We start from the raw sequence: 12612 nt of genomic DNA, 5'->3' as shown, positions 1-12612 counted from the left end.
CCTTCGCCTCCTAAAGTGCTGGGATTACAGGCATGAGCCACCATGCCCACCAGCCACGTCTGTATTTATGTATGTATGAACTCAGCATAGCCATGAAAGAGACAAGGGTAATACCTGAGATGTAGAATACAGAACTATTTTATTTTATTTTATTTTTTTTGAGACGGAGTCTCGCTCTGTCACCCAGGCTGGAGTGCAGTGGCCAGATCTCAGCTCACTGCAAGCTCCGCCTCCCGGGCTCACGCCATTCTCCTGCCTCAGCCTCCCGAGTAGCTGGGACTACAGGCGCCGCCACCTCGCCCGGCTAGTTTTTTGTATTTTTAGTAGAGACAGGGTTTCACCGTGTTAGCCAGGATGGTCTCGATCTCCTGACCTCGTGATCCGCCCGTCTCGGCCTCCCAAAGTGCTGGGATTACAGGCTTGAGCCACCGCGCCCGGCCTGTGTCCTCCTTTATTTCCTTGAGCAGTGCTTTGTAGTTCTACTTGAAATGATCCTTCATGTTCCTTGTAAGTTGTATTCTTAGGTATTTTCTTATCTTTGTAGCAATTGTGAATGAGAGTTCACTCATGATTTGGCTTTCTGTTATTGGTGTATAGGAATGCTTGTGGTTTTTGTATATTGATTTTTTATCCTGAGACTTTGCTGAAGTTGTTTATCAGTTTAAGGAGATTTTGGGCTGAGATGATGCGGTTTTCTAAATATACAATCATGTCATCTGCAAACAGAGACAATTTGACTTCCTCTCTTCCTATTTGAGTACGCTTTATTTCTTTCTCTTGCTTGAATGCCCTGGCCAGAAACTTCCAATACTATGTTGAATAGGAGTGGTGAGAGAGGTTGTCTTGTGCCAGTTTTCAAAGGGAATGCTTCCAGCTTTTGCCCATTCAGTATGATATTGGCTGTGTGTTTGTCATTAATATCTCTTATTATTTTGAGATACTTTCCATCAATACTTAGATTATTGAGAGTTTTTTTTTAGCATAAAGGGGTGTTGAATTTTATTCAGGACCTTTTCTGCATCTATTGAGACAGTCATGTGGTTTTTGTCATTGGTTCTGCTTATGTGATGGATTACATTTATTTATTTGTGTATGTTGAACCAGCCTTGAATTCCAACTTAATTGTGGTGAATAAGCTTTTTGATGTGCTGCTGGATTTGGTTTGCCAGTATTTTAGTAAGGATTTTTGCATTGATGTTCATCAGGGGTACTGGCCTAAAATCTCATTTTGTTGTTCTGTCTCTCCCTGTTTTTGGTATTAGGATGATCCAGCATCTGTTTTGTGATTACTGTATTGTATTTTTATAATGTACTTAATAAATTTATTTAATAAATCCAGTAAATGTATTTAATTAAAAAATGTGACCCCAATGCAAGTGGCAGGAGTCTATCTCCTTAATGCAGCATTCCTGGAATGCTGGCCCCAAGGAAAGATCCAAGTGGAGATCCACAGCCTCATCCTGGACTGCAATGGGCATTTCAAATCTAAAAGATAGGGCTAAGAATTAGATCAGTAGCTCCAGGTTCAAGCTGCCTCAAAGAAGCTAGGAAAGCTTGGGAGATTTGAGTCATTTTTGATGAAGGCATCCCTGAACAGCTTCTGCTACCAACTTTCAAGTTTTTTCAAGGTCCTTGGAGTCCTTCAGTCTCCCTGGATCTTTGGGATTTAGCCCCATTACAGTGTGTTGAGGTGTCAGAGATAAAGAAGGTATACTCATTTCCTGGTGAGAGTTATTTACCTGCCTTTCCCCCAGCATCATTGAGGCTTCCCAGGCACAGAGGATCCTTAAGGAGATCCTCTGGCTTTTGACAAAGGCTGTCTCCCTGGTCAAACTTTAGTTAGGATCCTTTGAGCCCTCTTCTCAACTAGGTCTCATCCTTGGCCTACAAGAATTGCAGACTCTCAGCACAAATGATTTCATCCACTCTCCACACTAAGAAACTTGAACAGACACTAGCATAGTTTCTCAAAGCTCAAGGCCATCTCTCTGGGATAATCCCAGCATCCTTGAAGTTTTTACCTGAGAAAGCTCAGGGCTGCCAAAATAATTTACTGTTTATTCTGGCCAGTGTCTGACTATAGGCACCTGACACCCCTTTTTCTTAGAGCATTTACTTTAGGACACTGACAATTGTAAATCCTTTGTGCCTTCCTTTGAGATATAGCTTCTACACTCCAGAAATGTATTTCTCAAGGGCCTGGTAACAATCTTTTTGAAATGTAGTCATCAAGAAGGATGGGGCTCTTATCTGTCAGTCTGTTTGGGAGGATAGGAGCCTAACTTTGATAAGTACCAGTTAGCAGACACAGACAGCCTGGACAAATCTTACCAACCAACTCCTCCACCCCCACCCCATCTCCCAGTGTCTTTCAGTACTTTTCCTTTAGCATGCTCCAGCATTTAAAAAGCCTCTCTCTCACTTTTGCGTCAGGAGAATTAAGCTCGGTTTATGGTGAAGTCTCTCTCCCCTAGTGCGATAGCCTGAATATGATTTGTCTTGCTGCCTTTAACAACTGTCTGGTTTTGTTTCTTTTTGACAGTTTGAGTACGACTCATTTGTACCCGAGATGTTAAGCTAGCATTTGCCGGGAAAGGCCACAATAAAGCAGCTCTTGGTGGTGGTAGTGTGGTTTGTGAAGTGGGCATTTTGCAGTGAATTGACACCATTCCCTCATTTCTCATAAAGTAAGGGCATATTGTCCCACTTCAGACAGGGGAGGTAAACACATGTTTCTCAGGAGAGTTCAGAGAAGAAAATCCAGCAGGGTTTTCTTTTGCAGACACACATCTAGTCAGGCTGGGAATCAGCTACCTTTTAAAAATGGGGCACGAATGTCCTCATTCCTCTTTTAGGTTTTGCAAGAGCAGTGGGGCAGGTGACGAGTGCAGGTTGGGGAAGGCTGAATTCCCACTGTAGAGGATCCAGCAGTGATGGTTGATCTCACACTTCAAAAAATTTGCCCCCTGCTATCTCCCTCTGGCGTAATAGGGGTGGCCATTTGTGGCCTACACGTGGGCAAATCAGATCATCACAACTATGTTTCTCAAGCCCAGCACTGCTGACAATTTGGGTGAGATGATTGTTTTTATGAGGGGCTTCCTTTGCATCGCAGAATGTTTAGCAGCATCCCTGGTTTCTATCCACTGACTGCTAATACCTTCCCTCCTCCTCTGTTGCGATAACCAAAAAAATGTCTTTTGACATTGCCCCTGGGAGGCAAAATTGCTCTGGCTGAGAACAACTGGACTACAGGAAATGTTTGGTTCTTTCCCTGATTTTGGTTTATTCCCCAGATACATGTTTTAGTTGGGCAGATTTGGGGGTTTCTTGAAAACTTTTTTTGTGAGCTGCTATGTGTTTGATATTGGTTAAGAGCAGTCTTTGCTTATGATGTTCTTTTACTGGTATCAGATTTATGCAGCTACTTGTATTTTCCTTCAAACTTGACCCACATGCCCACACTCAGATATATATGTCTCATGCCTTCCCACAGCTATATGCAGGTCATGGGAGCAGACAGCTTTCTTCCACACAAGAGCACTGCAGGTGCCCTTTGTTCCCCGGCCTCTCCATTGCTGGTGTCACACTGTCAATGCTTCAGATGTATTTCCCCATCTCTACTTCCTCCCTACCCAAACACCATTATTCTTTTCTCTTGATAGATGTTTGGTCTTTCCAGAATGACAGTCCTAGATGCAGGTCCCTTGACAGGCAGCCTACCTTCCCTCCCTCATTGGGTTTCTCCCTCCTTCCCCATCCAACTCTCAGAGTGATGAGGTGCTGTTTAAAAAGGCTGTTTACTTTTCCATCTCCCTTTGCAGATTTTCACCCCAGGGAGTCTGAAATAAGACATGCTGCTTTGCTCAATAGCAATAGGACGTGGGCTGGTCTCTGTGAGAGCATTCCAATTGTGACTTCTGCCTTGACAAGTACTTGCTTCAGGGAAATGGGATATAAGGAATGTGGCTCTGGGAGACTCACCCATGTAGAAGTACAGGTGCTGCTTTTCATAGTTGATGTATTTGATTTTCTTCTTGCCATACTGAATGGAGAGAGAATAAAACAAAAATAAGAGACCATACTTCTGGTCATCACACTCAAGGATGCATGTGTATGTGTGTGTGTGTATGTGTGTGTGTGCACATGCTTGTGTGTGTGTGTATGTGTCTAAAATCTTTATGGAAAGAGCCATCTGATCAGTGTTCATTAGCGTTCAAGTCTGAGGCACTAGAAGAACCAGAACCAGGATGGGAGGAAGAAATACTGTGGCATCGTCTTGCTTTAATTATATGTGGGTAATTCTATCACAAATGGAATATTCCATTGGACTGTAGGAATTGTATCATTTTTTTGTTCCTGTGGGAATCATTTTGAATTTTTTTTCTCTTTATGTGAGGTGGAATGGTCACTGAAATGGGACATTTCTGAGTTTTTCTTGTGCTTCTTCAACTATGGCATTTAGGATTCTGCTCCATATTCATTCATTCATCCAACAGATGTGTGATTCATTCATCACAGTCAAGAATTTTCTTTTAAATTCATTCATCCAAAAGATACTAAATGGTAATATGATAAAATAGATAGTCATGGCCCCTCCTGTCTGTCTCATCTTTCTTCTTTTATGTTCTCATCATGGAAATCACACTATCATTTATTATTTTAGCCCATGATGATAGTACATATAATATTTATTATACATTATATAATTACTATATAATAATATAATTCTAATATTACATTCACTACTGAGAATTTGATTCATTTTCTAGGAGTCTCCTTAGTTAATCTGGCATATATTCAGGGCACAAAGGCAGCAAATGCTTTGAAAGGAGGATAGAAGTAATGGTTATATCTCTAGTATCTAGCAGACACTCAATAAATGTTTATGGAAGGAATTAATGAATAAATGATAATTCACACTCACTGTGTATTTTTGCCTCTTTCAGTTAAAACTCTGGGCAGTGTTTGACTCTTGCTTTCTCCTTTCCTTTGATATCTTTCCTCCTATGTATAGATTTCTTGTATTTGGATTGTGTAGTTGGTCCTTCTTTCTCTTATTGTCAAAAATTACAAGAAATAGCATAGTGATAAGGTAATAATAGCTATTTGCAGTTATTCTGAAACCTTTAAACATTTTAGTAGCAGGAAACATGGTAAAGGGACTAGTTGGAAGTGTGTGGGAGTGAACAAACCGTAATGGACAGATTTTGAGTATCAAAAGGAGGATTCTGTCTTCCAGGATATAAGCACGGGACATAGAAGAATTAATAAATGCTTGCTGAAGAAACTTAACATTTGAATAAAGTATTAGAAAGGCAGACAGTAAAGAAGGAAGAAAGGAAAAGCCCAGGGCTGATTCGAAATGTTTTTGATGTGAAACTACTGAATTTTAGGGTTTAAATAAATAATTTTAAATAATGTCTTGTGCAGTAGCTTTGAAATTATATTACATAGAACTCTAAGGTTTTAGGGCTATCCCAGGAGCAGCTTGAGAACTTGGAGAGGTAACCTCTATTATTTGTGAAGAGGTAGCATGTGTACTGAAAATAGCTCTACGGAAGGCATGTCTGAACTCAAGCTGCTTCATGAACTTCCCTGAGACAAATTCCCTTGCTCTCTAGGAGGAAGGGGAGATATGAGGGGACAATTGGAGAAATCAGCACTTTACAATTCTAATGACGATCATAGAAACCCACAAACATCAGGGAAGTCCAATGTGTTTGCAGAATCGTTGTCAAAAGCAACTGATTTGTGATCACAGCACCAAGAATTTTTTCAAAGCAAGAGACCTTGTTTTCTCTTTCAGCTAGGGAAAAGGGTGAGTCTCCCAAAGATGAAAAAAACTACTTTCAAAAGTTGCACAATTTTGATTAATGGACCAGACAGGCAATAACTGAGGAGGCTACACTGTTTTATTTTGATAAAACTCTTAGTTTTTCTAGGAGATAGCAACCTCTTCCCAAGTATCTGACTCTCAGGTACTTCACTTGAGGGGAGGCACTTTTCTTTGGTTATCCTTATACCTCCTTTGCTTAAGAAAGACTCCCTCCTCACTTTGGGAGGCTGAGGCGGGCGGATCACGAGGTCAGGAGATCAAGACCATCCTGGCTAACACGGTGAAACCTCGCCTCTACCAAAAAAGAATATAAAAAATTAGCTGGGAGTGGTGGCGGGCGCCTGTAGTCCCAGTTACATGGAAGGCTGAGGTAGGAGAATGGCATGAACTCAGGAGGTGGAGCTTGCAGTGAGCCGAGATCGCGCCGCTGTACTCCAGCCTGGGCGACAGAACAAAACTCTGTTTCAAAAAGAAAGACTCACTCCTTAAAATCTTGGTAATTGATGTTGTCCTTTACACGATGGTTTCAAGTTGAAGTTTTAAAAAGTAATCATTAACTGAGAAATTCTGGAGATGACTTTCCCCCTCCTTTTTCTGTTTTTTAAGAAACTCACATTAGAGGTGAGACCTCTAGCTTTCTTTCATGACATTTGGGCTGTAGTTCATGTATAAATGCACCAAAATGAACATGAACAAAATATAACAGCATAGATTCTTCTAACTGGGCTAGAATTAGTTGAGATAACTAGGTAGGTGAATGTACGTGACCTAGTGCTTATTGAATATATTGACCTATATTCTTTCAGTGAATGTTTCTCCACGCCCTGTTTAAACCTCAGACAGTCATTGCAATCCCAGTCATCTGGTTCCACGATCTAACATTGGCTTGTATTGCCTCAGAGAAAATGACAGGCACTGGGCAGGGACCCATCTGTCACTGAGATTGCTCAAACAGAGTAATGTGGATTCCCATATTTCCTGCTGTGGGAGGTTGGACCGGATGATCTTTAAGGTCATAGACTTAAAGGTTACGACTCTAAATGCCCTTGTATTCTTACAGTCCCAGATTCAGTTATTTCAAATCTATATTTTGAGCCTAAAAGAAGGAGAAATGTTCTCAGATTGTGTGTGAAGCCAGAATTTCTGGCTTGATCTTTCCAAGGCAAGGCTGTAAGCCTTTCCAGGAACCACTTCCAGGAACATTTCCCTGGTGCTCAAGATTTCTAAGTGTACCTTGACAGGTTGTGAATCTCCAAGCAGAAAAAGTGGGCCCATGTCAATATCCGGGTCTTTGGGGTAGATGTTCGGCTTTACGTGATGTTGAAAGTGCCGGTAATTCCACCAGTTTGCTGACAGGCCCTGAGGAGAAGAGAGGGCTTGTTACTTGAAATAATTCTTTCCTGAAATACCCTTCACTCTCAGAGTTTTCTGCACGCATCCCCAAAGTCAAAATAAGATATTTGAGTTTCTCTAGCTTGCCTCCACTGCTGAGCCACAGCATGACTCATCGGACAGAGGCACTCATAGCTTACAAAGAAATAAATCTCTGATCCAGAAACACAACTTTAGGCTAAAAGTCTTGGTAATGAAAATCATAAAAGCTGATTGAAAATAAATGTTTCCCATCCTTCTCTTATTTGATCTTCATTAAAAAACAATCTGAAGGTAGGTGGGGCAGAGAGTATTGTTTCTATTTTACGTATAAAGAAGACTTAGCTCCAAGACTTTAATTAGATCTGGGGAAAAAGGAGCGGCCCCAGGTATCTTACTTCAATGAGTGTTTCAAAGAATCATGGATCTGAAGTGATCTCCTTGGGGGGCTGGGCTCAGATCCTTGCATGTCTGGGTTTCAATGCTCTCATACAAAAATCAATGAGAATAAAAAGATTTTAGCTGATGCCAAGCTTGAGTCACCTCTGATTAGGTTGTTTGTGATTTTTTTTTTTTTTTTTTTTTACCATAGAAAGTCTGAAATTTTAATAGAGCAAATAATTTGGAGGCATGTCAACCTAGTTACATATACTGGATGTATAAATACTGCTGCGGCCGGGCGCGGTGGCTCAAGCCTGTAATCCCAGCACTTTGGGAGGCCGAGACGGGCAGATCACAAGGTCAGGAGATCGAGACCATCCTGGCTAACACGGTGAAACCCCGTCTCTACTAAAAAAATACAAAAAACTAGCCGGGCGAGGTGGCGGGCGCCTGTAGTCCCAGCTACTCGGGAGGCTGAGGCAGGAGAATGACGTAAACCCGGGAGGCGGAGCTTGCAGTGAGCCTAGATCAGACCACCGCACTCCAGCCTGGGCGACAGAGCGAGACTCGGGCTCAAAAAAATAAATAAATAAAAAATAAAATAAATACTGCTGCATGTTTTGGGCAAATCACCCAACCTCTTTGAGGCTCAGTTCTATCTCTGGTAAATAACATAAGCACATTTACCTCCGTGGGTGGTCTGGGGAGTTATGAGATGACCTATGTAAAATGTTGGCATGCTGGGATATTCAGTTTTTCCCCCTTTATGTTAATCATTTACAGAAGAATGAGCAGCAGCAGTAGTTTTTTATTGCATATTTGACATAGCTTAGCAACCAGTCTATGCATGTTCTAGTCTGCTCTGTCCAATGCAATAGCCATTAGTACATGTGGCTATTGAGCAACTGAGCACTTGAAAAGCGACCGAATAAAGACAAGCCATAAGTATAAAACACCTACTGGATTTTGAAGATTCAGTATGAAAAAAGGAATGTAAAATATTTCATCAATTATTTTTACATTGATTACATGTTGAAATAATACCATTTTGAATATATGTGGAGTAATAAAGTTACCTTTTAAATATGACTGTTGGAAAATTTAAAATGCAAGTGTCATTTTAACGTGGTGCATTGTATTTCTGTAGGAGCGTGCTGGTCTGGACACCAAACATCTGTAGTAGAAGGGGATGGCTCTTTATTTGAAAATCTGTAAGCATTAGCATTGTGTTTCCATAGTCTTCTTTGCAGTTGTTTCTTAGCAACCCCCATCTCATTCCCAATTAACATTCTCTAACCTTCTTGCAACCCTCCAGCCTGAGTCTCTATCCTGAATCTTATGCCTGAATGGGGACTTTCCAAATATACATATATGTGTGTATGTGTGTGTGTGTGTGTGTATATATGGATCTCTGTCTCTCCTCCCCACCCAGAAGAGGAGGGGACAGAAATTGTTAAGTATAGTTTGTGACACGTTGAGCTTCAATATCATGAAATATAATATATACATGATATATATGTGATATATATGTGAGATATATATTTTATTTATTTATATATATATGTATGGATAGTTCATGATGCTCAAGCCACAACATGTCACAAACTATACTTAACAATTTCTGTCCCTGCTTCTAGGGCCCCATCAGTGCTCTGTGTTTCCTCCATCAAATTGCATACGATGGGTACAAAGTTACAGCTAGACAGGAAAAATGGGTTTGGCATTCTCTTACACATTAGGGCAAGGGTCTCCAATCCCTGGGCCATGGACTGGTACCAGTCTGTGGCCTGTTAGAAACTGGGCTGCATAGCAGAAGGTGAGTGGCAGGCAAGCAAGGGAAGCTTCATCTGTATTTACAGCTGCTCCCCGCCATTCTCATTACAGCCTGAGCTCTGCCTCCTGTGAGATCAGCTGCAGCATTAGATTCTCACAGGAGCACGAAGCCTGTTGTAAACTGCACATGTGAGGGATCTAGGTTACATGCTCCTAATGAGAATCTAATGCCTGATGATCTGTCACTGTCTCCCATCACCCCAGATGGGACCCAGTAGTTGCAGGAAAACAAGCTCAGGGCTCCCGCTGATTCTACATTATGGTAAATTGTATAATTATTTCATTATTACAATCTAATAATAATAGAAATAAAGTGCGCAATAAATGTAATGTGCTTGAATCGTCCTGAAACCACCCCCCACCCACTGGTCCATGGGAAAATTGTCTTCCATGAAACCAGTCCCTGGTGCCAGAAAGATTGAGAACCACTGCAGTAGGTTCACTGTAGCTAACAATCAGGTATTATATATTTCAAGATAGCTAGAAGAGAGGATATTGAATGTTACAACAAAGAAATGATAAATGTTTAAAGTGATGAATATGCTAATAACCTTGACTTGATCATTACACAACGTACATACGCACTGAAACATCACACTGTTCCTCATAAATACATGCAATGACTATGTGTCGATTATAAATAAAAATAAAATAAAACGATAAAAGATTTTTTAAATTGCATATGAGCCACTTATTCTTATAATTGTGTATTTATTCACACATTCATTATTTATTTTGAATTATGTGCTAGGTGTCAGATAGTTACTGAGCTAGGCATTTGGAACATAAAGATAAACATGATAAAGTGAGGTTTCCACACTTAGGAAACATATAATCCAATGGAAGTAGTAGATAACTGAACAAGGACAATGTGATGAGATAGTCTCCTTTTCTTTTTTTTTTTTTTTTTTTTGAGACGGAGTCTCGCTCTGTCGCCCAGGCTGGAGTGCAGTGGCCGGATCTCAGCTCACTGCAAGCTTCGCCTTCCAGGTTCACGCCATTCTCCTGCCTCAGCCTCCCAAGTAGCTGGGACTACAGGCGCCCGCCACCTCGCCCGGCTAGTTTTTTGTAGATTTTTTAGTAGAGACGGGGTTTCACCGTGTTAGCCAGGATGGTCTCGATCTCCTGACCTTGTGATCTGCCCATTTCGGCCTCCCAAAGTGCTGGGATTACAGGCTTGAGCCACCACGCCCGGCCGAGATATTCTCCTTTTCAACTAAGTCCCCTGAGAGCCAACGTTTGGTCTCTTCCACCAGCTGACTGTACTCTTTTAGCCAATGACTATCTGTGGTGGTGAGCAGTAATGTGGGAGACTGGCTTTGATTCATGATACAACGGGGAGCAGATCTTAAGAGGTAAAGCTTAGAATAATGGTCAAGGAATTTGGGTGTGATCCAAATAAGTGCCTTCTTTTGGCCCCTCTTTCTGGAAGCCACTATTGCCAGAGACAAGGGAAACAAAGTACTCCACAGGTAAGAGAGGATTATCAGCTGCCTGCCAAATAGGCTGCCCCTTCGCCAAATTCTACGCAGGAACAAACCTGTCATTCCACATTTCCACGTTAGGGCTATTCTCAGTGCAGTAGAAAAAGGCCGGGGAACATCACACACCAGGGCCTGTCTGGGACGGGTGGCTCGGGGAGGGATAGCATTCGGAGAAATACCTACTGTAAATGACGAGTTGATAGTGCAGTAAACCAACATGGCACATGTACACCTGTGTAACAAACCTGCAGTTTGCGCACATGTACCCTAGAACTTAAATTATAATAATACTACTAATAATAAAAAGAACAAACCCTGGCTTTGGAATGAAACCAACCTGAATTTAATCCCTCCTTGGCTATCTATTTAGGTGTGTGACCTTGGGCAATTTCCTCATCTATAAAATGGATGAGGCTTCTGAGAGGATTGCAGAAAATAACATGCTTGACACTTTCCTTTTCCTTACCAAACTAAAATGTTTTAGGATGTCATCATGGAATCAGTATAGGCCAGATTTTCTAGGAAGATCTTAATTTCAAATGTTCTGTCCCACTATCCCTATAATGAGACTTGATTCTTAGTTTTTTTATATGTGCATGCTGACGAATATGAAAAATATGCTACAAGGAGTCCATTTTGAATTTAATATTTCACAGTAGTCCAAAATGTATGCAAACATTTTGTGGTTTATTTTGGGAAGTGCTCTTTTATTGTGCAAACACTGGAAAGACCAGAGCATATATATTTTTTCTCAGTTGGTGAATGAAAATTCTAAAGAATCTCCATATTGGTGCCTTTTGCAGGAGGTGGTGGTGGGAAGTAACTGACATGAGGTTAAGTTTTAAACTTTAAAATTGTGATGCATGTCTAAGGCGGGGATGTTGCTGTTTACATTATAATTTTCTTTGTTACATCCTCCCTGCCCACCTTTCCTCTCCACAGGTAGTTTTCTCTCCTGCACATAGTTGAAGCCAATATTCATTTTGCTCATGAGTCACTGTTTTTGCCTGCAAAAAAGGCAGAGTACACTTGATTTGCTTTTAGAGCCATTTCCCATTTTCTTACTCAGTTCACAAGTCATCAAGGTTATATTCATTTCGACTAGTGCAAAATTGTTTCTGGAGACACAGCTTACGTAGAAATAGCTGTGTACAAATCTGGATCAATGGGAAAGCAGTGATTTATTTTCTAAAGTGCCAGCATGGGTGGGGCTGATCTGAAATATTTCACATACTGGCACTGAATCCACTGCCAGCTACCTCCAGGGCAGATGAGTCTTACCTTTCCTCTGACTCCTCAGAACAGAGGAGGAAAAATGGGCTGGCCTATGACCTGAAACTCACAATAGCATAAGAAACCGCCTCTGCTTTTATTCTGTGGTGAGTATCTCTGAGTGAATCCAGAAACAGCCTCATCTATCTTATGATGGTGAAGAGAGGGTGGACTAGAACGCCCCTAGGAATTTTCTGGTCAAATGTGACCTGTCACATGAAATAACAACCTATTATTCATTCTAACTATTATGGGGGACACGTCTCAAAATCCAACTCTGTGTTATCGGATTGACTTAAGGCTCAAACTGATCAGTGGGAGAGAGGGTAGGTAAAAGTAGGTGATTCCAGGTACCTTGCAACTCAGTGATGATGTGATTTATCCCCATCTTCTTAATACTTCCATGATTAAACATTTTTCTTTTCTTTTCTT

General features: G+C 41.2%; 2 protein-coding genes across 6 annotated transcripts in view; one reads left to right on the top strand and one right to left on the bottom strand.

Annotated features, from left to right (window-relative positions):
* Positions 1 to 12612, top strand: part of LOC108514874 (olfactory receptor 4C11) — a 416510-nt gene that overhangs the window by 125235 nt on the left and 278663 nt on the right. The window lies entirely within an intron of this gene.
* Positions 1 to 12612, bottom strand: part of LOC108514867 (putative fatty acid desaturase 2-like protein FADS2P1) — a 42079-nt gene that overhangs the window by 8202 nt on the left and 21265 nt on the right. Inside the window, exons 5-6 of the mRNA XM_017851387.1 lie at positions 7073 to 7198; positions 3985 to 4045 (exon numbers count right to left, since the gene is read on the bottom strand). Of these exons, the coding sequence (XP_017706876.1) occupies positions 3985 to 4045; positions 7073 to 7198 (187 nt within the window). The remainder of the gene's footprint in view (positions 1 to 3984; positions 4046 to 7072; positions 7199 to 12612) is intronic.

This window comes from Rhinopithecus bieti, unplaced genomic scaffold (genome assembly GCF_001698545.2).
Source record: "Rhinopithecus bieti isolate Rb0 unplaced genomic scaffold, ASM169854v2 scaffold_33444, whole genome shotgun sequence".
Lineage (NCBI taxonomy): Eukaryota > Metazoa > Chordata > Mammalia > Primates > Cercopithecidae > Rhinopithecus > Rhinopithecus bieti.
The sequence above is the reverse complement of the archived record's forward strand: the minus strand, read 5'-3'. Positions and strand labels throughout refer to the sequence as shown.